This window comes from Arachis ipaensis, chromosome B10 (assembly GCF_059453495.1).
Source record: "Arachis ipaensis isolate K30076 ecotype BB chromosome B10, ASM5945349v1, whole genome shotgun sequence".
NCBI lineage: Eukaryota > Viridiplantae > Streptophyta > Magnoliopsida > Fabales > Fabaceae > Arachis > Arachis ipaensis.
This window is the reverse complement of record NC_142435.1, coordinates 18,517,171-18,543,544: the sequence shown is the minus strand read 5'-3', so window position 1 is coordinate 18,543,544 and position 26,374 is coordinate 18,517,171. Positions and strand designations below refer to the sequence as shown.

General features: G+C 35.9%; 3 protein-coding genes and 1 non-coding gene across 4 annotated transcripts; 2 read left to right on the top strand and 2 right to left on the bottom strand.

The window, feature by feature from the left end:
* The first annotated feature begins 1,359 nt into the window (after positions 1 to 1,359).
* On the top strand, positions 1,360 to 1,467 carry LOC148579309 (small nucleolar RNA R71). The gene has a single exon (XR_015896398.1). It is a non-coding gene; the product is annotated as a small nucleolar RNA R71 (small nucleolar RNA).
* A 10,534-nt stretch (positions 1,468 to 12,001) lies between these two features.
* Positions 12,002 to 16,685, bottom strand: LOC148579308 (protein FAR1-RELATED SEQUENCE 5-like). Its single transcript, XM_088489500.1, has 10 exons — positions 16,563 to 16,685; positions 16,044 to 16,109; positions 15,581 to 15,646; positions 14,779 to 14,838; positions 13,928 to 14,673; positions 13,488 to 13,838; positions 13,383 to 13,437; positions 13,125 to 13,184; positions 12,223 to 13,044; positions 12,002 to 12,115 (listed from the first exon to the last, which is right to left on the bottom strand). The coding sequence occupies exons 1-10, from the start codon at positions 16,683 to 16,685 to the stop codon at positions 12,002 to 12,004; spliced, it is 2,463 nt and encodes an 820-aa protein (XP_088345626.1).
* Positions 16,686 to 19,622: 2,937 nt separating this feature from the next.
* On the bottom strand, positions 19,623 to 21,933 carry LOC107621909 (uncharacterized). The gene is made up of 2 exons (XM_016323879.3): positions 21,666 to 21,933; positions 19,623 to 21,518 (listed from the first exon to the last, which is right to left on the bottom strand). Exon 2 carries the CDS (start codon positions 21,448 to 21,450, stop codon positions 19,786 to 19,788), a length of 1,665 nt encoding a protein of 554 aa, XP_016179365.1. The 5' UTR covers positions 21,451 to 21,518; positions 21,666 to 21,933; the 3' UTR covers positions 19,623 to 19,785.
* A 1,349-nt stretch (positions 21,934 to 23,282) lies between these two features.
* On the top strand, positions 23,283 to 25,576 carry LOC148579307 (serine/threonine-protein phosphatase 7 long form homolog). Its single transcript, XM_088489494.1, has 4 exons — positions 23,283 to 23,354; positions 23,931 to 24,673; positions 24,791 to 24,878; positions 24,971 to 25,576. Exons 1-4 carry the CDS (start codon positions 23,283 to 23,285, stop codon positions 25,574 to 25,576), a joined length of 1,509 nt encoding a protein of 502 aa, XP_088345620.1.
* Positions 25,577 to 26,374: the final 798 nt, after the last annotated feature.

Here is a 26,374-nt window from a genome sequence, read left to right as displayed (position 1 = left end):
ATCCAGGACTATGAAATCAGTAGGTATGTAAAGGCCCTCAACCTTTACTAATACATCTTCTACTTGTCCATAAGCCTGTTTTCTTGAGCTGTCTGCCATCTCTAGTGAGATTTTAGCAGCTTGCACCCCATAGATTCCCAGTTTCTCTATTACAGAGAGGGGCATGAGGTTTATTCCTGAACCAAGGTCACATAGAGCCTTAAAGATCATGGTGCCTATGGTACAGGGTATTATGAACTTTTCAGGATCCTGTCTCTTCTGAGGCAATGTCAGTTGATCCAGATCACTTAGTTCATTGATGAGCAAGGGAGGTTCAACTTCCCAAGTATCAATGCCAAATAATTTGGCATTCAGCTTCATGATTGCACCAAGAAACTTGGCAGTTTGATCTTCAGTAACATCCTCATTCTCTTCAGAAGAGGAATACTCATCAGAGCTCATGAAGGGCATAAGGAGGTTCAATGGAATCTCTATGGTCTCTAGATGAGTCTCAGATTCCTTTGGTTCCTCAGAGGGAAGCTCCTTATTGACCACTGGACGTCCCAGGGGGTCTTCCTCCTTGGGATTCACGTCCTCTCCTCTCCTCACAGGTTCGGCCATGGCGCTTATGTCAATGGCCTTGCACTCTCCTTTTGGGTTCTCTTCTGTATTGCTTGGGAGAGTACTAGGAGGGATTTCAGTGATCCTTTTACTCAGCTGGCCCACTTGTGCTTCCAGATTTCTAATGGAAGACCTTGTTTCATTCATGAAACTTACAGTGGCCTTAGATAGATCAGAGACTAGATTTGCTAAATTAGAAGCATTTTGTTCAGAGTTCTCTGTCTGTTGCTGAGTTGATGATGGAAAAGGCTTGCTATTGCTAAACCTGTTTCTTCCACCATTATTAAAGCATTATTGGGGCTTTTGATCCTTCCATGAGAAATTTGGATGATTTCTCCATGTTGAGTTATAGGTGTTTCCATAAGGTTCACCTAAGTAATTTACCTCTGCTATTGCAGGGTTCTCAGGATCATAAGCTTCTTCTTCAGGAGAAGCCTCTTGAGTACTGTTGGATGCAGCTTGCATTCCATGCAGACTCTGAGAGATCATATTGACTTGCTGAGTCAATATTTTATTCTGAGCCAATATGGCATTCAGAGTATCAACCTCAAGAACTCCCTTCTTCATAGGCGTCCCATTACTCACAGGATTCCTTTCAGAAGTGTACATGAACTGGTTATTAGCAACCATGTCAATGAGTTCTTGAGCTTCTGCAGGCGTTTTCTTTAGGTGAATGGATCCACCTGCAGAAGTGTCCAGTGACATCTTTGATAGCTCAGATAAACCATCATAGAATATATCCAGGATGGTCCATTCTGAAAGCATGTTAGAAGGACACTTTTTGGTCAACTGTTTGTATCTTTCTCAAGCTTCATAGAGGGATTCACCTTCTTTCTGTCTGAAGGTTTGAACATCAGCTCTAAGCTTGCTCAGCTTTTGAGGAGGAAAGTACTTGGCTAAGAAAGCCGTGACCAGCTTATCCCAAGAGTTCAGGCTGTCTTTGGGTTGAGAATCCAACCATAATCTAGCTCTGTCTCTTACAGCAAAAGGGAAAAGCATGAGCCTGTAGACTTCAGGATCTATTCCATTAGTCTTAACAGTATCACATATCTGCAAGAATTCAGTTAAGAACTGAAAAGGATCTTCAAATGGAAGTCCATGAAACTTGCAGTTCTGCTGCATCAGAGAAACTAATTGAGGTTTCAGCTCAAAATTGTTTGCTCCAATGGCAGGAATGGAGATGCTTCTTCCATGTAAATTGGAATTAGGTGCAGTAAAGTCACCAAGCATCTTCCTTACATTATTATTATTTTCGGCTGCCATCTCCTTTTCCTGTTCGAAAATTTCTGAAAGGTTATCTCTGGATTGTTGTATTTTAGCTTCTCTTAATTTTCTCTTCAGAGTCCTTTCAGGTTCTGGATCTGCTTCCACAAGAATGTTCTTATCCTTGCTCCTGCTCATATGACAAAGAAGAAGGCACAGAAAAATAATAATAATAATAATAGAGATCCTTTATACCACAGTATAGGGATCCCTGTGTGAGTGGAAGAAGAGGGGGAGACAAAGAATATAATATAATGGAAGAAACACAACTGTGAGGAGGCTAGATATGTAAGATGAGATGTTAGGATATGAATGAATAAATAGAATAAGATGGGGGAGGGATAATTTTTGAAAATTATTTTGAAAAAGAGTTAGTGATTTTCGAAAATGGTTTTTTGAAAATTGTTAGTATTTTTTCGAAATTTTTTTTTAAAAATTAAAATTAAAAATAAAAATAAGAATAATTAGTTAATTAAAAAGAAATTTTTGAAAAAGAGGGAAGATATTTTCGAAAATTAGAGAGAGAGAGTTAGTTAGGTAGTTTTGAAAAAGTTAAGAAACAAACAAAAAGTTAGTTAGTTAGTTGAAACAAATTTTGAAAAAGATAAGAAGTTAGGAAGTTAGAAAAGATATTTTGAAAAGATATTTTTGAAAAAGATAAGATAAGAAGATATTTTTGAAAAGATATGATTGAAATTAGTTTTGAAAAAGATTAGATTTTTAAAATCACAATTAATGACTTGATTCATAAGAAATCACAAGATATGATTCTAGAACTTAAAGTTTGGATCTTTCTTAACAAGCAAGTAACAAACTTCAAATTTTTGAATCAAAACATTAATTGATTATGTTATTTTCGAAAATTTGTGAAAAAATTAAGAAAAAGATTTTTGAAAAATATTTTTTGAATTTTCGAAAATAACTAAGAATTTTGAAAAAGATTTGATTTTTGAAAAAGATTTTGAAAAAGATAAGATTTTCAAATTGAAAATTTGATTTGACTCATAAGAAACAACTTGATTTTAAAAATTTTTGAAAAAGTCAATCCAAATTTTCGAATTTGAGGAGAGAAAAAGGGAAAGATATTTTTTTGATTTTTGAATTTTTATGAAAAACATGAAAATTATGCAATGCATGAAATTTTTAGATCAAAACAATGAATGCATGCAAGAATGCTATGAATGTCAAGATGAACACCAAGAACACTATGAATGTCGTGATGAACATCAAGAACATATTTTTGAAAAAGATTTTGAAAAAGATAAGATTTTCAAATTGAAAATTTGATTTGACTCATAAGAAACAATTTGATTTTAAAAACTTTTGAAAAAGTCAACTCAAATTTTCGAATTTGATGAGAGAAAAAGGGAAAGATATTTTTTTTTTAATTTTTGAAATTTTTATGAAAAACATGAAAATTATGCAATGCATGAAATTTTTAGATCAAAACAATGAATGCATGCAAGAATGCTATGAATGTCAAGATGAACACCAAGAACACCATGAATGTCAAGATGAACATCATAGACACAATTTTGAAAAAATTTTAATGCAAACAAAACATGCAAGACACCAAACTTAGAATTCTTTAATGCTTACGCACTAAGAATTCAAGAATGCATATGATAAACATGAAAAGACACAAAACAAAAAATCATCAAGATCAAACAAGAAGACTTACCAAGAACAACTTGAAGATCATGAAGAACACTATGCTTTCATGAATTTTCGAAAAATGCAAGATGCACATGCAATTGACACCAAACTTATGATATGACTCAAGACTCAAACAAGAAACATGAAATATTTTTGATTTTTGTGATTTTCTAAATTTTTTTGGATTTTTATTTTATATTTTTCGAAAAATTATTTTGAAAAAGAAAAATAAGGATTCCAAAATTTTTAATATGAATTCCAGGAATCTTATGCTCTAAAGCTCCAATCAAAGGGTCAGGCATGGCTTAATAGCCAGCCAAGCTTTAGCATATAATTACATGGACTGGAGTGATTAGTTGAATACCAATCCCAAAGCAGTTTGGTTATGGCTTTACAGCCAGATAGGATTCAACATGTTTCATGAAACACTAGAATTCATTCTTAAAAATCTTGAAGCCATAGAATAATTTATTTTTGAAAACATTATTTTTATTTTTTTTTTTTTTTCGAAAACAAAAGAAAAATTTTTGAAAGCTTTTTGAAAAATTTTTGAAAACAAAACAAAAAGAAAATTACCTAATCTGAGCAACAAGATGAACCGTCAGTTGTCCAAACTCGAACAATCCCCGGCAACGGCGCCAAAAACTTGGTGCACGAAATTGTGATCTCCAGGCTCGAACAAATCCTGGTAATGGCTCCAGAGCTTGGTGCTCTGATCTTAATTCATAATTGTCACAACTTCGATACAACTAACCAGCAAGTGCACTGGGTCGTCCAAGTAATACCTTACGTGAGTAAGGCTCGAATCCCACGGAGATTGTTGGTATGAAGCAAGCTATGGTCACCTTGTAAATCTCAGTCAGGCAGATATAAAGTGATAATGGTGTTTTCGAATATTATATAATAAAATAGGGATAGAGGTACTTATGTAAATCATTGGTAGGAATTTCAGATAAGCGAATGGAGATGCTTTTCGTTCCTCTGAACCTCTGCTTTCCTGCTATCTTCATCCAATCAGTCTTACTCCTTTCCATGGCTGGCTTTATGCAAGGGCATCACCGTTGTCAGTGGCTACATCCCTTCCTCTCAGTGAATAATATGCTCACGCACCCTGTCACGGCACGGCTATTCATCTGTCGGTTCCCGATCATGCTGGAATAGGATTCACCCTCCTTTTGCGTCTGTCACTAACGCCCAGCATTCGCGAGTTTGAAGCTCGTCACAGTCATTCAATCATTGAATCCTACTCGGAATACCACAGACAAGGTTTAGAATTTCCGGATTCACTTGAATGCCGCCATCATTCTAGCTTACGCCACGATGATTCTGGTTAGGAGATCTAAGAGATACTCATTCTAGCTTAATTCATGTAGAACAGAAGTGTTTGTCAGGCACGCGTTCATAGGGGAGAATGGTGATGAGCGTCACACATAATCATCACCTTCATCACGTTCTTGAGTGCAAATGGATATCTTAGAAGCGAAATAAGAAGAATTGAATAGAAAATAGTAGTACTTTGCATTAATCTTTGAGGAACAGCAGAGCTCCACACCTTAATCTATGGAGTGTAGAAACTCTACCGTTAAAAATACATAAGTGAAAGGTCCAGGCATGGCCGTGTGGCCAGCCCCCTAAACGAGATCACAGGATCAAAATACAATCCAGGATGCCTAATACAATAGTAAGAGGTCTTATTTATAATAAACTAGCTACTAGGGTTTACATGAGTAAGTATTTGATGTATAAATCCACTTCCGGGGCCCACCTGGTGTGTGTTTGGGCTGAGCTTAAGTGTTGCACGTGCAGAGGCCATTTTTGGAGTTGAACGCCAGTTTCTGTGCCAGTTTGGGCGTTCAACTCTGGTTTTGGATCCTTTTCTGGCGCTGGACGCCAGATTTGGGCAGAAGGCTGGCGTTGAACGCCAGTTTACGTCATCAATTCTTGGCCAAAGTATGGACTATTATATATTGCTGGAAAGCCCTGGATGTCTACTTTCCAACGCAATTGGAAGCGCGCCATTTCGAGTTCTGTAGCTCCTGAAAATCCACTTTGAGTGCAGGGAGGTCAGAATCCAACAGCATCAGCAGTCCTTTTTCAACCTCTGAATCTGATTTCTGCTCAAGTCCCTCAATTTCAGCCAGAAAATACCTGAAATCACAGAAAAACACACAAACTCATAGTAAAGTCCAGAAATGTGAATTTAACATAAAAGCTAATGAAAACATCCCTAAAAGTAACTAGATCCTACTAAAAACATACTAAAAACAATGCCAAAAAGCGTATAAATTATCCGCTCATCACTTAATATGTGTTGTTCATGGTAGGTTAATGTGTCTTCTGGTGAATTTTCTTGTGATACATGGAGCCACATATTTAAGTTGAGAATGACTGTATGTTTTAAGCATACATAGTCTTTCTTGGTTATTTTTAGCAATACTCTGTGTTTTTTTTTCAACTTAAGTTGCTTAATGTGACTTTTTAATATTGACTGAATGTGTCTTGTACTGAGTTTTCTTGTGATACACATAGCAATAAATTCAGTTGAGAATAACTATATATTTTGAGCAATGCATAGAGATCAATGTGTTTTTTATTAGATATTTACGATTTTAGAAATGGTTAAATGAGATTTATATTAGCAAATTAAATTTGAATTTTTTTCGCTCTATATTTTTTATTTGGGAGTACACCAACTAATTCTTAGATGTGTCTTGTTCACTTTAGCATCATTCACTCATATTTTTTTTCTCAGTTTAATTTGCTTAATGTGTGTTGTCTATGGTAAGTTAATATGTCTTTCGGTGAATTTTCTTGTGATACATGGAGCTACAATTTCATTTGAGAATGAGTGTATATTTTAAGCATACATAGTCTTTTTGTATTATGCATTAAAATTTTTTTCTTACTGAAATTGGGCATATGATTATACAAATACGTTAAGAAGATGCGGTAATTTTTTTTGCAACAAGAGCAATGGTCCACAATGATTTTACAATGGTTGATGCTTCTTTTAACACTTAGCTAATTTTTTGAAATATATCTAGGATTTTTTTGTTAGCAAATTAAGAATATAATTGGTGTGTCTAATAATTTGTCTGTGAGAGTATTTCTACTTATCTCAGATGTGTCTTGTACATTAGATTAATGTACTATGATTATAAGTAGGTTAAATACATGCTTTTTTTCATTATTAATTTCTATTATGTTAGAGTAGTTGACTTTGGATAACACAAGTGAAGATTATAATTGGAATCAATTTCTGCTATTTACGCAGAGATCAACTTATATACATGGGAAAGCCGGTAACAACTCATACACAATTTTGTGTTCTTGTTATAGTTCGTATTCAATTTTTTTATTCTGACTGTCCCGTCGTATATTTTCTAGAAATTACTAGAGACAAGATGCTCACCATGTTACATCGCCGACTTGTTCAAAGAACTGGAAACCAATCAGGATCAAGCAAAGCTTGATGAGATTGAAGAAATTGGTTTTGGTTTCCTGAAGCTTGTTCCGAAATGGCAAGTGAGGCAAGGCATAATGGTGATGTTGGCCAAAGCCTATGACACTGAAACGAGCACCCTCAAGCTAGAAAATAGGAACATCCGTATTTTGCCGGAGCTCTTTCAGCGTCTTTTTTGTATCCCTCCCGGGGGTGAGTATACCTTTACTTATTACATACCACTGAATTGTTTAGTGTTGTTTCGGTTTTCATGTTCATTGCTATTATCTACGTATGACACTATCCATATTGCCCTATCTTTTACATATCCATGGTGCAGTTGATGACTTTCCACCGCTCGACAGTAGCAATGCTGCTCATGTGTCAATTAAAACAAGGTATCATAGATTGAAAACTGTGCAGCTGAGGCATTTTGTCAGGCATTGTCCAATGGATACCGAAGATGACAGGATAGAGTTCAGGAGACACTTCATTCTACTGGTGCTAAAGATGTTTTTGTGCCCGACCGTGCAACATGTAATCTCCCCGTGGCACATCGACACAGTCCTTGATGTATTTGATCCGACGAGATATCGTTGGCCATTGCATATTTTTAATTCTCTAGAACAGGCAATTAAGAAGTACCAACATAAAAATAACAAATCCTGTGAGTGCTGCATGCTTGGGTTGCTGGTAATGCTGTTAATTTAAAATTCAATGTAATATGACTAAGATGTGCATCCCTGAAGCTGACATCTTCTTACAATATCTCCAGGTGTTGTACTTTCAGAAGCTAAAGCACGGTGAACTCGAGGGTTGTCAAGAACCTGAGCCGTGGCTTTCCGCATGGACTGCAAAGGAACTTAGCGCTATGGCAGAAACTATTCAACCGGAGGTAATCAATTTGTTACTTATGTGCTAAAATAGTCAAATTTTAACTCATAGCTCGATTTATGATGCGATTGACTGCAAAATGAATTTTTTGAGTGAATGAATATGATGGCTTTGCATTTTATTATTAAGCAATGGAAGATGTCGCTAACGGTTGTGTCGTTTATTATGTCCGTATTTGATAAATGCTGCGTTAGATGTATGTGTCTTCTTACTAGTTAATGGCCACCAACAGGATTGTGGTGAACCTGGCCGGAATGAAGATGATGGCAAGGAGGATGCTGCTATGGAGGAAACAAGTGACCCAAGCCCTGAACAAGTAGACGTGGACCACAGAAAAGTGAGTTAGGATTAACATTTGCTTAGTATTTTTTTCGTGGTTAAACATAGATCGTGTAAACTGTCAGGCCTATGTTTACCTTTCATTTACGTTGAAGTTGTGCTGTTGATGTGATTTAAGGAATCTTCTCGCCTGGATGGAGTTAGAGAGGTTTCCAAGGACCCGGATACACATGCAGTTGCGTCGGACGGTGATGACGATGACGACGAGCCAATTGCAAAGAGATTGCGCCGGAGATCTGTATCAAGGATGACACCTCAATCATCTATGAGGGCTGAGGATGCAGGCACGACTAATAAGACAAAGAAAAAAGAGGACCATAAGGTGATCAAGATGTTCTTTGTTAGTATTTGTTACTTGCAGCTATGCAGTTTGGAACATCTGCAATGGTTAAAGTTATTGTTAAACTGGTTATTGGTTGTGTCATCATTTAATAAACCTAAGTGTAATGCTCTGTCATTTAGCATTGGGTTCTCTGTGTACTGTGAAACCACTTTGAGAAGTTTGTGAAAAACTTGTTTGATATTGTGGTTTCAGGGATCCACCATGAAAGGGGGATTTAGCAGGGCATCATTGTGCATAACCCATCAAACAGGGACTTCAGAAGATGATGACGACGATGACCAGCCCATTGGCATTAGAATCCGCATCAAAACTCTTCAAAGGAAGACACCTCAGTGTGGTATGGTAGAAGGAAAAATCATCACAAGCATGCTGTCGCACTCAACTAATCAACCAACTGAGACAGTTGCTCCTGAACCAAAAACACCATCAACAGAATTGGTTGAGTTTCCAGGGGTTGAGGGATATTCTTCTGAATTTTTTGACAGGCAAGTTATTACTACATAACATTGTTTCCGGTAGTAGTATAAATTTTTTTTTTTTGTTTAAATAGCCTCCCAAACAATTCCTAAGGTTGACCACTGCATTTATTTTTAATTCCAAACAGGCATCCTGCCATCTTATCTCAGTGGGATCCGGAGTGCGAAATGATTTGGGCAAATATAGAAAAAGGCGTTTACCCATCGAGACCCGTTAGCATAGACCCGATCCAGGCAATCATTCCTAGAGGTTCTTCCTACCGCACTCCAAGTCCATAACGCCCCTCTTTCTCTCTTGGTCTAACGCAACTCTTTAAATCACCCTCACCCTCTCCTCCCCGACCTATTCATCCATTACTTCGGGGTCGGAAAATCACCGAGCGGGAAGAACAAAGAATTAGAGGATGGGCTGTGAACACTTCTCTTGATAGCCACGAAATTTTGGTGTCATATGAGGGTAGACCACACCTAGTGCTATCAAGGAAGGATGTGTGCACACTGAGACCACGTGCATGGCTAAATAACAAGGTATGTAACGAAAAATCATGTTTTTGCATTTTGTTTGTTGCTCACGCATTGTCGACATTGATGAGTTTACAAATCGGTTATGTAGGTTGTATACTGGATGTGTTGCGCATTCAATGATTCAGGTCTCAAAAGATTCACGCGTGACTTTTATTGCGTGTGTCCCGGGATTCTGGTAAGGAAACGTCAATATTAAAGATTTATTTACAGTACAGTTTATGAACTTTTGATAATTCGTACTTGTACAGGAAATGGTTTTGGTACCAAAGAATCTGGAAAACTATCATGATGGACCGAATCCAACGTATGTCGGATTGGGTCAAAACTTTGGTGCTGATACTAGTTATTTCGACAAGGAAATCGCTTCAAATAGAAATTGGGTACGTATGTTTGCAGTGCAATAACTTACTATAATCGTAGCACTATCACAAAAGATATTTGTTTTTCTTTGTAAATGCAAGTAATATACCTAGTTACAATGGTTGGTTGTGCAGTGGTTTTTTCCTGTATGTATCACCCGTCACTGGTTGGTGTATGCATTTGATGTATCTGGAAAAAGGATGTTTGTACTGGATAGCATATACAGTAAACCTGATACAGCACGGAGCAGGCTAGATTCATATGCGGTACCTCACCAGCTCATCCCTATTAAGCTCTATTTAACCGTTCTTCTAGTATTCCGTTTAAGTTTAGTAATTTGTGTCTTAGGCGAGTATCATTGAAGACATTGCACAAGTGGCCATCCCAACTTATAGGCCCACACAAAAAGGCCTGCCTTGCACTTATGCCTCTGTGCCAATTCAGCCAAATGGGTGACTCTTCCCTCCAAGAACTCGCAATATATTAATTGTTTAGTTACATTGGGTTGTTCCACTAATAAAATTACATTTTTTCCGTTCGCTTAGATTTGACTGTGGTGTGTATACAATAAAATACATGGAGTACTGGACCGAAGACAAGAAACTAAATGACTGGGAATATGTGAGCTCGCTAACCTATATACCTTATTACCATATTTTGTATTCAAATGTCAATGTCTGTACCGATAAGCATTTCTTTAACATTGATTTTTATATGCAAGACGTCGTCAAGTTATATAGGCTGGAAATAATATTGGATATCATCCTATGTCACAAGAATATATCCATTGGAGCTGCCTTGAATGCCCTTGATAGCCGTGCTCTACCTCCTGTGCGCCGCAACCAACCAAGGAACAAACGTATGGAGGTTAGAACTCCATTCACAGCTCTTGATACAAAGAGCATACTTCGGCGGGTTGGAGGAAAGCCGAAGAAAAAGTCCACCAAAAGGATCTAACATATGGGTAGTTGAAGGCTCCAGATAACTCCTTGTTTACATGTGGAGGGAATATCCTCACATCCTATGCTATATTTTGTTGGGACTAGACAAATTACTTTTCCTACACAATGGGACTATTTATTTTGGATTGTTAGGTTGTTTATAGGTAGTTGCACTATAGACCTTGACAAACTTTGTTGGTTAATTCAACGATAATGCATTTCATGTTTATATGGATTTTGTCTTTTGCACCTTGGTTTGGGATAATTTTGTGCACAGGCTCGACAACTAATGCATTCTCTAAGTGTAATTGTTGTCAATGAATACACCTGTTGAGGTTCCTACATGTCTCTGGATGTCTCTACTTATCTTAGTCATGCATTGTTACTCATATTTTGCACGCAGGTGACTGAAAATAGAACTCTGTTCTGGTGGAGGTGTAAATTCTAATTTATGTGTCTGTTTTAGCTGTGGATTCTTACAGGTGGCTTTCCATAGGTCTGTCACCCAATACATGTGTTTTTTACCAATGTTTTGGTTCGGATGTTATTTAAATTCAGATGTATCTTTTCTGGGAGAGGTGTTTTCTGCTGTGACATGTTGCTAGTGGCTAGATATGGATGTGTCTTTTTCAAGAAGTGTCCTCTAGCAGTGACTTTTTACGAGGTGTCTTCACAGGGATGTGTCGTCTACGTGATGTATCTTTTACGAATGTGTCTTCATAGGGATGTGTCTTGTTCCAGGAAGTGTCTTCTAGTTGTGACTTTCTAGGAAATGTCTCCATCGGGATGTGTCTTCTACGATATGTGTCTTTTACGAGATGTGTCTTTTACGAATGTGTCTTTAGTGTATTCTGCTAGATGTGTCTTCTGCGATTATAACTTTAAATTAAGTATATCCATATGGATGTGTCTTCCGCGAGATGTGTCTTACGTGTTTGTTAATCAATTTCACATAACCTTCAATGCTTAGCAAATTTTAAAGTTAACAAACTTATCAGGAGTTAACAATATTAATCAATGAACATAAACTCAATAAATAATGATATATCGTTGTTAACAATGTTTATTTATTTAACAACCTGAATAAATTGGCAATGATTAGAGTAAAAAGGTTACTCTTAATAAAGGGATATCTCCATACAAATCTATATTAAAAAATCTTTTAAGTAGGCCGAAATGAGTTTAACAACGACAGGAACCCGCCATGTTCCTGTGATTCATTCGCTCTCCTAGCAGAACAACTCGCTACATCTTGATTCAATGCTTGATGAACATCCTAAATATAACAAACATGCATAGACAAAGAGTGAATAACACTAACAACTTTATCCATTTAGTCAGGTTATCAAGTGGTTTGAAACAATGGAAAAAGGAAATGCTTACCAGCGGTGGATTCTTCTTTTTTCTTCGCATAGAGTTCTTGATTGAGGCGTCGAGTTCAGATCCAAGCCTCTTCATTCTCGGCCGACCCTTCGTTGAAACCCTTGAAGGACCTTGGATGTCAGATTCACCAAGATGGGGGTCGCCCTGTGTGACCGTGCTATTTTGTGAACTTGGAACACGCCTGGACAGCAAGTTCGCACGACAGTCAAGCAACTTTGACCTTAACTGATCAAGACCCGAATGTAACATGGCCGCTTCTTCTTCACATGTCACAAAATCTTGTGCTACATTGTAGAAGTGTGAACACAGTCGTCTAAATAAGTTGTGGCTTTCATCCGATCGCTTCTCATCATGGCTGCTCTTGATGAAGGTGTGTTTTCGCTGTACATTCTTGCTCCATTGATGGATAACATAGCAAGATGGTACTGTGTCTACTCCATAATAAAACAACACAGCAAGACAGTGGCAACAAATAATACCTCTTGAGCCAAACATGTTGCATTCGCACCGAATCTTGTGTGTCTTGGAGTCAAACTCAACACTGTACTTCCAAGATCTGGGCTCCCCATACAATAGGTATTGCTCGTTGACGGTCACCCGAAACAAATCACCCTCTTGAGTGACCCCACAGACTAAACAATCCCCTCTTTTACTGAATTCATGTTGGACTTCTCTAAACTTAGAGGTTGTGTACTCACGCTGAAATTGTCTTTCAATTGTAGAGCTCGATGAACATGGAACAACTCCTTTAGAGTCTGCAGCATCATCCTCCAGTTCTTTTTGCTTTTTGTTCCCAAGCACATTATCATACTCATGCACGAACTGAACCAGTCCACTTTTACAATGCAGGTAACCACCGAAAAAGGCGTGCATACTCTCACTCCGTTGGGTACTTCTCATACCAGCCCAAAATTCACCTTGGAAATATATTGGAACTCACATTCTCCGATCTTCGTAAAGGTCTACAAAACCAAAACATACATATCAAATCGGGAATCATCATCATGAATAAATAGCTACATCACAGTACACCACTAAAGACTTAGTGAACCAACTATACATCGACGTCTCAAATAAAAAATTTTCGTAAAAGTATCCAAATAGGTTACCCATCATCCGATAACAACGGTGGCTGAAATCGAGTAAAGTAAAAACCGAACCTTCCAAACATACCCACCATCCAAAAATAATACAAGATCACTATAAAGCACAAACCTGATAGCCATTTATTTTTGTGTAGGTTAAACTCATTAACGAATGCACACCAATCTTTCTCAAAAGACTCTTCAGAACGGGCATTCCAAACAGTGCCATGCATTTTATCATCTATTTCTCTGTATTTAGCATATCCTCTGAGCTTATGTGGTATCTTCTTCATTATGTGCAATATACACCATCGGTGTCTAGTATTTGGGAAGACATTCTTAATTGCGCCAAATATGGATTTGCACTGGTCCGTGATGATGGCTTGTGGGGAATTTCCCATGCAATTTAACCAGTTTTTAAAGACCCACTCAAAGCTAGGAATTTCCTCATTACCCAACAAAGCACATCCGAGTAGTGTGGACTTGCCGTGATGGTTGACACCAACGAAAGATGTAAACGGAAGTCCATGCCTGCAATAAAGACAGCCAAAAATTACTAAATCACAATATTGTTGGAAAAATGTAAACCCCTTATAATGGAGACAAAAACACAAACATACTTGTTCCTTCTGTACGTTGTATCAAATGATACCACATCTCCAAAATATTCATACGATGCCCTGCATCTTGCATCTACCCATATCGCACTCTTAACCTTGTTAGTTTCGTCCACATCAACTGCATAGAAGAAATTCGGGTTTATATCTCTCATTCGCATGAAATATCTAATCATTTCCTTCACATCTTCGTTTACATCAGCACAGCACAAATTCCTCGTTATATAGTTTCTAACATCCTTTTCTGAGTAACCCAACTTTGATGACCCACCAACCTCATTTGCCAGTGCGAGATAAGTCTTGTTAGGCCGTATGCCAGCCTCATCGTTGTTCTGAATCACACACTTGGCATGCATGGTCAGTTCCCTGTACTCACTGTAATGCACAGCTTGCTCGGCAGAACACGCGTGGGTGTGCTTCAATTCTAATTTGGTCACCAGCCAATTATCATTATGCCTATCAAGCATCACGTACATCCTTGCTTTGCACCCAGCTATTGTTATTCTCTTTACCCGCATTGCTACCTTCACTCGAGATTCCCGATAACCTTCACGACTACAGTGTATCGATTGATTAATAGGTACCTTTAATTCCTTCCTGGTCTTGTCAAAGTTTGTATTCCTAATCCTCGTCACAAACCCAACTTTCTTCGCATAATTAGAATAGAACTCTTGTGCCCGCTGTAACGAATCAAATCTCAATCCTACGTACGGAATTTTCTCCATTGGAATTCCAGTGTGATCCGGGACCTGCAAATCCAATCAGAAAACGCATCACTCAACACAAACCACATCAATCTAAACAATTTCCAATATGTCACTAGTTTTGCGAGAAGAATAAAATATATTTCACACCTCATTATTGCTTACCGTAGCATCATCCTTTTTCTGAATAGCGTCTTCAGATTCTTTCCCCTAAAATCGATAAACGAGGACATATCACCAAACAAGATACACATCGACCATTCAACACTAATAAAATACTTTGCCAACAAACAGAAAATACCTACTAATTGACAACCCAAACTAAACTGGTATAAAAAAGTACTATCGATAATCAAAACCATAAAAAAAATTAAAAAAATAAAAAAAAATTCATAGCTGGAAACATCATCTCCACATGCTAAACTAAGAAATAATAAAATACAATTCATGCAATAAAGTGTATCCCTGCTAACTTTTGATAATACCTACTAATGGACAAACCAAATTTTTACTTTTTAAAAAATTACTATATTTTTCCTGTAATAAATATATTAACCTACCATGAACAACACACATTAAGCAAATTAAACTGAGAAAAAAAATATGAGTGAATGATGCTAAAATGAACAAGACACATCTAAGGATTAGCTGGTGTACTCCCAAATAAAAAATATAGAGCCAAAAAAATACAAATTTAATTTGCTAATATAAAGCTCATTTAACCATTTCTGAAACAGCAAATATCTAATAAAAAACACATCGATCTCAATGCATTGCTCAAAATATATAGTCATTCTCAACTGAATTTATTGCTATGTGTATCACAAGAAAACTCAGTACAAGACACATTCAATCAATATGAAAAAGTCACATTAAGCAAATTAAGTTGAAAAAAAACACACAGTGTATTGCTAAAAATAAACAAGAAATACTATGTATGCTTAAAATATACACTCATTCTCAACTTAAATATGTGGCTCGATGTATCACAAGAAAATTCACCAAAAGACACATTAACCTACCATGAACAACACACATTAAGCAAATTAAACTGAGAAAAAAAATAGGAGTGAATGATACTAAAATGAACAAGACACATGCAAGGATAAGTTGGTGTACTCCCAAATAAAAATTATAGAGCCAAAAAATACAAATTCAATTTGCTAATATAAAGCTCGTTTAACCATTCCTAAAATCGCAAATATCTAGTAAAAAACACATGGATATGAATGCATTGCTGAAAATAGATTGTCATTCTCAACTGAATTTATTGCTATGTGTATCACAAGAAAATTCACTACAAGACACATTAAGTCACTATAAAAAAGTCACATTAAGCAAATTAAGTTAAAAAAAAAAAATCACTGAGTATTGCTAAAAATAAACAAGAAAGACTATGTATGCTTAAAATATACACTCATTCTCAACTTAAATATATGGCTCAATGTATCACAAGAAAATTCACCAAAAGACACATTAACCTATCATGAACAACACACATTAAGCAACTTAAACTGAGAAAAAAAAATATGAATGAATGATCTAAAATGAACAAGACACATGCAAGAATAAGTTGGTGTACTCTCAAATAAAAATTATAGAGTCAAAAAATACAAATTCAATTTGCTAATATAAAGCTTATTTAACCATTCCTAAAATCACAAATATCTAATAAAAAACACATGGATCTCAATGCATTGCTCAAAATATATTGTCATTGTCAACTGAATTTATTGCTATGTATATCACAAGAAAATTCACTACAAGACACATTAAGTCACTATAAAAAAGTCACATTAAGCAAATTAAGTTGAGAAAAAAATAGAAAAAATAAACAAGACACATCTGAATCCCTGTTAATAACTCATGATGTAAAACATTAAAAAAAGGTTGCTGGAAGGCCTAAGCAAAGACGCCACTAAAAGAAGAATTACCTGTTCTACATGTGGTGTGTCATGTTCACTCAAACACAGAACATTAACGTCGGTAAAAATAGAATTCTCCCTCACGTCATACGCACTGCCGGACAATGCTTCTTCAAAAATTGGTGTATCCATGGACATATTGTGATGCACTCGCCTTCAACACAGACACATACACCGGAAATCGGTGCTCCAGGAAGAGTCTATGTCGCAAATGGAAAGGCTATTGCAGATTCTTATTGATGTTACTAAAATCAGGACGGAGATATTACCTGGTATAGTTCACGGCACAACGGTTTCACGACACCACCATGCACGCACGTCGCATCTATCTTCCACGAGGCTGTTGGTGTATCTAATTGGAATCCGGGAGAGAGACGGTCACTGGCGGATTGGGCACGGCGGCGTCCCGGTGACTAAAAATTTTGGCCAATTGTACGAGAGAGACGTTTGGCGATAGTTTCTTAGAAAAGAGATTGCTTGAAAAGGTTGGGATATTTAGTTTCTCTGGTTTAAGGTTAACTTGATCCATGTTTACCATTTTCTTACTTTTTCAAAATGTTTTTCATGAACCCCACATTAAACCTAATTTAATTATTTAAATTTATTTTAATTTTTTTTTAATTTGTGTTGGTAATAGTTCACAGATTCTCTCTTGATAACGTACTTTTCCTTTTTAAATAAAAGAAAAGTGAAGTTGAAAATGCAAAATAAGTTTTCCTCGAAAAAGAACCACTGACGTCTTTGACTCATTTTTAAGTAACTTCTTCAAAGCACGTAGTTTTATATGAAGATGGAAAGTAAAGAACCCGCTTTGGAGAAGTAATTGGAAGAGAAATACAAAAAGTAATTAATGCTTTTCAGACCAGGAGAATACCAATTAAATTATTCATTATTCCTTTTTTTTCAATAAATTATATTAAACTTAGAGCTCATTATCTCTAGTTGACAACCAAGTTGTAAGACCATTTCCAATAGAAAATTTATTTTAGTTTCTATTTATGATCTATCTGTTATAAAAAGTAACTCCACATCAACTTTTACGTCATAAATAATAAATAGAAACTCAAAATATCTTTCTCTTCTCCATTAGGAGGAACTAATTTTAGTATCTGTTATGATTCCACTTAATTAATTTATTAAAATACTTAAAATTAATGTAATTAATTTTTTTCAATAATGTAATTTAAATATTTAAATTTAAAAATAATTCACTATTAAAAAATATTAATATTAAATAAATTCATATATAACAATAATACACAATATATAATTTGAGGTTATACTAATTTGTAAAATTACTTAATACAAAGAAAAACATAATTAAACTCTATAGTTGACGACAAGCATTGTGAAATTGCCATATGTATTTGGAATTTGAGGAAAGTTTTGTAAGTAATTGAAGAAAGAGTTGAGTTGGTTTGGATCCATTTTTTCGAACAAAAAATAATAGTAGCAGAACTTTGATTTCGTAAACTTGGAAGAAAATGAAGAAGAGTAGTAGAGAGTGTGAGAATAGAAGTATATCTAAGTGGTATATATAGAGTAACAAAATATTAATTTATTAATAATAACGGTAACATAGTAACGGCTAGTTTCTAACGGCTAATTTTACAACGGCTAGTTATGCAATGGCTAATTTAATATAATAATATAAATATAAATAATATTTAATATTAATTATGATATAAATAATTAATATAAATTATTAATTAAATAAAATTTAATTATTTAATCTAATTAATTATTATAATTATTAATAAATTAATTATAATTTAATTACTTAATTAATTATTAGTTAAATAATTAATATAAATTATTAATTAAATAAAAATATTAATATTTAATATAATTAATTATTATCATTATTATTAAATTAATTATTATTTAATTATTTAATATAATTATTTAATTAATTAACATAACTATTTAATTAATTAATATTTTATACAATTATTTATTTTTAACCTAACTTGCCATTTGGCAAGTGTGGATTGGCTAATGAGAGTCCCCATTGAGAGGGACTCCCTCGTCTTGAAATGAGTAAAGGAACTCACTTGAGTTCCATTCCAACGCTCCAATTCTCTTTTCTCTCTGACAAAATAGTAACTAAGTTCCAAAATTTAACCCGTTGGAGATGCTCTAAGTCGAAACTTCCTTTTTAAGTTCAACGTGATTTATTAAAAAAATCTCTCACAAATTCGGGAGTTATAATATACTCGTTATAATCCAGTCTTAATTACTCTATAATTTGGTCTTTATTATAAAAAAATATTATATAGTCTATCATAATTAATTAACAACTACTTTTTTGTAATATTTATAAAAAGATAACATCTTCAAAAAAAGTATACTTTTGAAATTCAATTTTTAATTTTTGAGATTATTCTAAACACTAATTTAAATATTAGATTGTCTTTTATAAATATTTATATTTTATATTATTTTTTAACTATAATATCTCATCAAATCAAGAAAGGCATGAGGTCATTCCAAAGTGGATGAGTTATAGAAAAATACTATGTAGCTATATAAGAACATGGTTAATATTTATTTATTTGTTTATTTATTTATTTATGCTATTATAATATTTTTTTTTATCAAAGATAGGAAGACTCAAATTCACAACCTCTTAAGTGAATATGAGAAAATTATACCATTTGAACTCATTGCCTTATGCTATTATAATACTTGATTCTAGTTTGTACATATTTCTAATTTTTTTAGAATAAAACCGCCTGTTTCGTCTAAATCTGCTCTAGACTTTTTCAAACTCAAAGTGCACGGAAGTATAGCATATACTAATATACATGAATTGATCAACGTCCAAACTAATAATCATATATTAAAGAAAAAAATTCAAAGCAATAAAACCGGAATACTCAGAAATTTCAGAGAATTTGTATGACAAAACAAAAGTCTACGAACTCTAACATTTGCCGTGTAAGATTAAATAGTCTACTCTAAAATTATTATAAATTTCCATTTATTTACATATATATGGTCAAATAATACAAGTGATAATCTAAACCAATTATTATATTTACTTTGGTTGAATCTCCAAGTGAGAATCAAAATAAATATATTTACAAAATGGAAGAAACAGTACATGTAATTCTTCTTCCACGCCATGAACTAAAAGTGAAAATAAAAAGAACAAACAAATTTGATGAAAATAGTAGAAAATCCAATTCCATACAAATATATACATAATAGCCTTATTTGATGAACCTTTTTAGCAATTCATGTTTTGTAGCTGATGTTCCTCAACAATGGATGATTCCTTTGACCTTGTGGTTGGATAATTGGTATGAGAACTCTTTCTTCTTATGAGATCACCAAACCTTCTAAGCAAAGCCCTTCTCTTCCTTGTGTTTCTCTCACTCTCAGAATCAGTAAAAGATTCATCTGCCTGATAAAGCTCCATATCTGGAGTTCCCATATCTAAATAATCATAGTGATTGGATCCTGAATCAGATGAATCCACCTCATCAAAAATTGAACCCTTTAGTAGTGAATCCTCACTTGGACTTTCTCTGTTTGAAGCATCTTCATTATTGTTATTGTTTCCTACCACCTTTTGTTGTTGTCTACTGGGACTCATTATCATATCCTTAAGATTAAGACTAAAAGTTTTGCTCAAACTCCTAGTCTGTTTGGTAGTAGAATCTCTTTGATCCATTGACAAATTATTAGTTCTGGATCTACTTCTTCCCAATTCTTTCGTTGATGACGATGACAAAAATGACTTCTGAAATTCCTCATTTCTATACTCCTTTAAGGTAGATTCTGAAAGCATTCGCTTTAACTCCCTGATGTTTTCAAATGACGCAGCTTCATGAATCTTTAGCATCTCGTTTTCTTGCACTAGCAATGCTAGGCTATCCTGCAGCCTAGCATTCTCGGCCCTAGCGATCTCCGCGGCTTCTTTCGCCACGTTGGACTCATTCAAGGCCTGTTTGAGTATGTCACGAAGTTTATGGTTGTCATCCTTTGATTTGCTCTCCGCTTCCCTAAGCAATTCAAGCAATCGAGCGTTTTCTTGTTGCGCAAGCAACCTTTCCTCTTCAGCCCTCTTAATGCAATTCACAAACTCTGTTTCCTTTACATTCCATGCTAAGAGAGATTCTTCTGCCTCCAATCTTAGCCTCTCAACCGTGTTCTGGTATCTATCTGCTTCTTTCCTTGTCATCTCAAGAGCCTCCTTATACTTCTCTTCCGTGCTTTCCATCATTGCCCTCCATCTCTCTGCTTCGCCCTTCGCGTGCTCGAGTTCAACTTGGCTCAATGTAAGCTTGGCCTTCACTTGGTTTGCCTCGGTTGCGACTTCTTTAAGCGCGAACGCTAAGTCATCCATAGCCTTCTTGCTATTCTCTTCTGCCTCCGTTGCCAGCTTTAACTCATTCTTCAATGAGTTCACTTCTTCAATAAGATCATATAACTTGGAAGAAAGTGCCTCACCATCTTGAATTCCTTGTATTGCACTCAACTTCGCCTCTTTTTCGATTCCATCCTGTTGAATTGCTTTTATCTTCTCTTTGAGAGAAGCAACTTCGATTTTCGACTCTTCGAGAAAAATCTTGCTTTGTTCAAGTTGCTTTGTCTGGACAACCAAAGTTTCAAACAAATTTGCCTCGGATTCTTTTCTCTTGTTGAGCTCGGTTTCCAATTCTAGAACCCTCCTTTTAAAATCGGAAACAGTGCTCATTGCCATCTCCTCGGAATATCTCCGATCGTCTAACTCCCTCTTCAGTTTGTCGAAGGAAGAAGAGTACTTCTTGCTGTTGCTGTTGTTATCTTTCATGCCAAATTTTCCTCTCTTGGTTCCTAGCCATGATGATTCCTCAGCTTTTCTCATTTGCTCCTCCATTTTTTGGTTACTATAAGAGTGTTGTTGCATTTTCAATATCTACCAGTATTGTTATTGATCACAAATCACATTCACAATCACAACAAGGTAGATATACCCTTTTCAAAAACCAACAACATATGTCAGAATCAAATCGAATTAAATCAAAGTCCACATCATGATTTTGCATGCAATAATTGAAGAAGAAGAAAAAGAAAGAAAACTTAATAAATAAATAAATAAATTGATAGGTGTTAAGGACTCACGAGGACTTTAGGTGCTGATTCTTCTTCTTGATGATTTTGTTAGGAAATGAATCAAGAAAGTTTTGATGGAGAAAATAAGGTAATGATATATAATTAAGATTGATCATGAAGCCGAGAATTTCGTGATATCACAAGATACTAGGGAGCGGAATCAATGGAAAAAAGACATGTAGGCTAAACATTATGAATCATCTTCATTTAGTAAAAGAAGGTTCTATACTTAGAAATTTGCTATGCCGATGAGAAGAGGTTTGGGTTTCAGAGTTTTTAGACAATTAAAAATTGGGGATCTTGACGGGTTTTAGTAACATTTTTTATAGCAACCTGCAGGTTTTAGATTCAACGTTATTCCCAATAGTAATAAATACAAAATATAAAAAAATTGGATTGTTAATTGTTACGGCAAACTATATAAATTAAACTTGTCGCTTTTGCTGTGTTGTGTTGTGCCCATCAAAAATGATTTTAGAAAACATTTTATTCCTATTGTTTACTAAAATAGTGTATAAAACACCTAAAAATGTCTATTAAAAAACTGTATAAATAACGTTGTTATTATCTTAGGACACTTTTTAATATCTTCGATTAAAAAAAAAAACTATTTATATATAAACTGCAAAGTTTTGATGAAGTTTCAAAGGTAAAATAAAATTTATAAAAATATGATTTACAATTTCAATGATATTACATGTATAAACATTTTTTAAATATTTTAATTTTTTATTTTTAACAAATTAAAATATATTTGTTAACAATTTTTTTAATAAAATTTAATCTTGATGTATTAATATATCAACAAAAGTAATAATCTTTTAAATTCATCACTTAAACAAATATATGCAGACATAAAATTTAATTAAATAATCATATAAAATAATTTTTACTAATAATATATAGAAAAATATTAGAGAATCATTAAAATTTATTATTTTTGACTATTAGTTAGCTATTAATATTTAAGACTATATGATAAACTATGATATTAAATTATTAGACTAAAAAAACTAAACTACAAAAATTAAGTTAATAATTAAATAATAACAAAAAATAATAAATTTTGATAATTTTTTAGCATTTCTCTTATTGGGGTGTGGTTATTTGAATGATCCAACCAAAGTGCTTTGTCGCTAAGACACCAAAATTAAAGGGCAAAAAACTAGAATAAGTCAAGGCAAGTTGAGAACTACGTAAATAAGCCAAATTGAAATTCGTTTCAGTAATGAGCCAGGAGCTATATATATGTAATTCGAACCAGCTCGGTTCGAATTAGAATCCTTAGTAAATCGAACCAGTCAAGTTCGAATTAGGTTGATGAAAAGTTGGTTGTAATTCGAACCAGCAAGGTTCGAACTCCTTCTCCACGTAAATCGAACTAGCTCATTTCGAATTATAGGTAAGTAAAGTCTTCAAGTAATTCGAACCACCCTGGTTCGAATTACACTTATGCTGGGTTCTTAATAATTCGAACCACCCTGGTTCGAATTACTAGTGATTCGGCTATATAAGGAGTTCGAATCAGCCTCATTCGAACCATTCTCACCTTCCCCTACCCCACCAAATCTCAGAGAAAATGACCCAGATTCTCTTCGACGAAGACCTGAACGAAATACTCTGCTGATGGGGGACGATCCGGCACGGTTATATCGCTTGGACGGAGTCGCCCATATAGCTGGGGTCATCAACGAGGAGGTTAGTACGGAAATAACTTTGTTCTACCGCTACATGTGACTTAGTGGTTTTCCATGCGGGTTAGATGGTGGTTTAGTTGGTGGTTTATGTTAGTGGTTTATGTTAGTGGTTTCCGTTAATGGTTTATGTTAGTGGTTTATGTTGGTGGTTTATCTTAGTGGTTTATGTAAGTGGTTTACGTTAACGGTTTATGTTAGTGGTTTACGTTAGTGGTTTATGTTAGTGGTTTATGTTGGTGGTTTATCTTAGTGGTTTATGTTGGTGGTTTATCTCAGTGGTTTATGTAAGTGGTTTACGTTAACGGTTTATGTTAGCGGTTTATCTTAGAGGTTGACGTTAGTGGTTTATGTTAGTGGTTTATGTTAGCGGTTTAGTTGTGGTTGTTTTATGTTAGATCTTTCATGTCAGTGGTTTATGCTGGTTTCTTATGTTAGTTTTTTATGCAAGTAGTTCTCGTTCTTGGATTTTTAAGCGGTCATATTTAGTACGATTTTTTGGTTTACGAATTATCTTGTTGATTAAGTTTGTCACTGGTAATTAAGTTGGTTCTAATAATGCGGTTCATTTCTTCCGCAGCCTCAGAGATGCATCAGGAGCATGCGTCGGCAGCAGGGCATGCTCCTCGATGACAGATACGTTCCGTACCTGCAGATGGCCGGTCTATACCATCTTGCAAGGCTGAACGATAGATGGTTCCGGTTGGACGAGGCCCTTGTCAGTGCGTTCGTCGAGCGATGGCGTCCGGAAACGCACACGTTTCATATGCCGTTCGGAGAGTACACGATCACACTCCAGGACGTGGCATATCAGCTGGGTTTGCCAGTGGACGGGCGTTACGTCAGCGGCTGCCTATCAGAGTTTCAGATATACATCCAGGGTGGCCGTCCAGCCTGGGTGTGGTTCGAGGAGTTGCTTGGAGTGGTACCTCCTCCTAGCCAGGTTCAGAAGTACGCGGTCAACTGCAGCTGGTTTCAGGAGACTTTTGGTGAGTGCCCGGAGGGAGTTGATGAGGAGACTGTGCGTCGATATACCCGTGCGTACATCATGATGTTGTTGGGCACGCAGCTGTTTGCGGACAAGTCTGGCAACCGCATTCACATCAGATGGCTTCCGTTTGTAGCTAGGCTGGAGGAGATGGGGACCTACAGCTGGGGTTCTGCAGCACTGGCATGGTTGTACCGGTGCATGTGCCGAGTGGCGAACAGAAATGTTATCAAGCTAGCGGGCCCACTTCAGCTACTTCAGTCATGGATTTTCTGGCGATTTCCTCGGTTTAGGCCTGCAGGGTTTGAGACGTTCAGCTGGCCATTGGCCTCGAGGTACTGTACTAAGCCTTGTCTATTTCAATTTACTATACGTAACTACGTGTTCATTTATAATGTATTAGATACCCTAAACACACATTTAAGTAGCGGTAAGACATGCGTATGATGCAGGTGGTCAGGTTACAACCCTTCCAGTAGCGAGAAGGGTCCTAGAGTTCAGATGTGGAGGCTCTGGATAGACCGGTTGCAGGATAGAGAGGTTAGTATGTTACTTAATAAGTTTCTTTATTTAACCACACTTTACGAGTTGGGTTCATGAGTTGCCCTGACACTGTATAGTTCTTGGTGCAGTTTATCTGGATGCCGTACAGCAGCCCCGACGTACTTCAGGTTGTGCATCCAGAGGTTTTGGAGCCTCGGCATATGGCGCTATGGCAGTCTGTTACGTCGCTTATCTACTTTACCGTCATAGAGTGGCATCAGATAGATAGAGTTCTTCCGCAGTTTGGAGGGGTGCAGCCCCGTCCACATCCCGCCCTGAACATCGACTTTCTGATGTCGAAGGACGGCAGAGGCGGAGATCGATGGTTCCCGTACCATTTGCAGAAGTGGCATCTCCAATGGGAGTCCCGTGCGGAGAGCGTGCTGAGGTTCGATGTTGTTGCTGACCCTGGTCCGTCGCATGAGTTCCTGGAGTGGTGGAGTCAGCACGGGAAGAGGTTCTTGTCTCCGGATCCGGACTTGGGGGATCCGAGAGCCGTTGCTATTCCTGTTGAGGCCTCACAGCACCCGTCCATTTTACGCCACCCGCACAGCCTGCCCCGCAGGAGGACGCGAATGAGATCGAGGATGAGGAGCCGTTTATCCGCAGAGGTCAGAGGCCACGGGTACCCCGTCGTTGTGGTACGGGCTCCCACTTGTTTAGATGATTTACTTTTCATGTATTTTGGACGTTAGGGTTCATTCATTTATGATACCCATGTGGACTACTGTTGTTACTTTAGGGCTGTTTTTCCTTGTTATTTGTTCATCTTATTGTACTTCGAAAACTGGTATTTACCTAGTGGATCAGTGAATATTTATTATCATTGAATCATATAACACTTTAATGTCGACAATTAGTTATCAACTTTTGCATTTATGGGATTTCTAGCTATACTCAAAACAACAAAACTCTCCTCACTAGCCATCTTACTCCCTCTAATGAGACCACTCACGTTTAGAAACATATATATAGGCTTCTGTCTCCAACTAATTCGAACCGGCCTGGTTCGAATTATGGTTGGTTTAATTCGAACCAGCCTGGTTCGAATTACTTTGTCAGCGTTCTCTCTCTATAATTCGAACCATCCTGGTTCGAATTATGTGCACTTGAAGTTCGAACCATCTTGGTTTGATTTATTAACAACATTCAATTTGTAATTCGAACTGCCCTGGTTCGAATTACTAACAAATGCAGTTCGAACCATGTTGGTTCGAATTATATTAATATACGTTCTGGCGCATTACTGAAACCATTTCCGGTTTGGCTTATATACGTAAATTCTAGATGGCATTGGCTTATAATGGTTTTTTGCCCAAAATTAAATGTTATAAAATACAATAAAATCACATGTTAAGATTTATTTTTTTTAATAAAACCCAAAACCATACAAAATTTAGTTTTTTAATATATTATTAAAAAAATTTAAAAATTTTTGTTAATAGTAATTTTGATATATATTCTTAAAAAGTTAATATATATTAACGAAACTC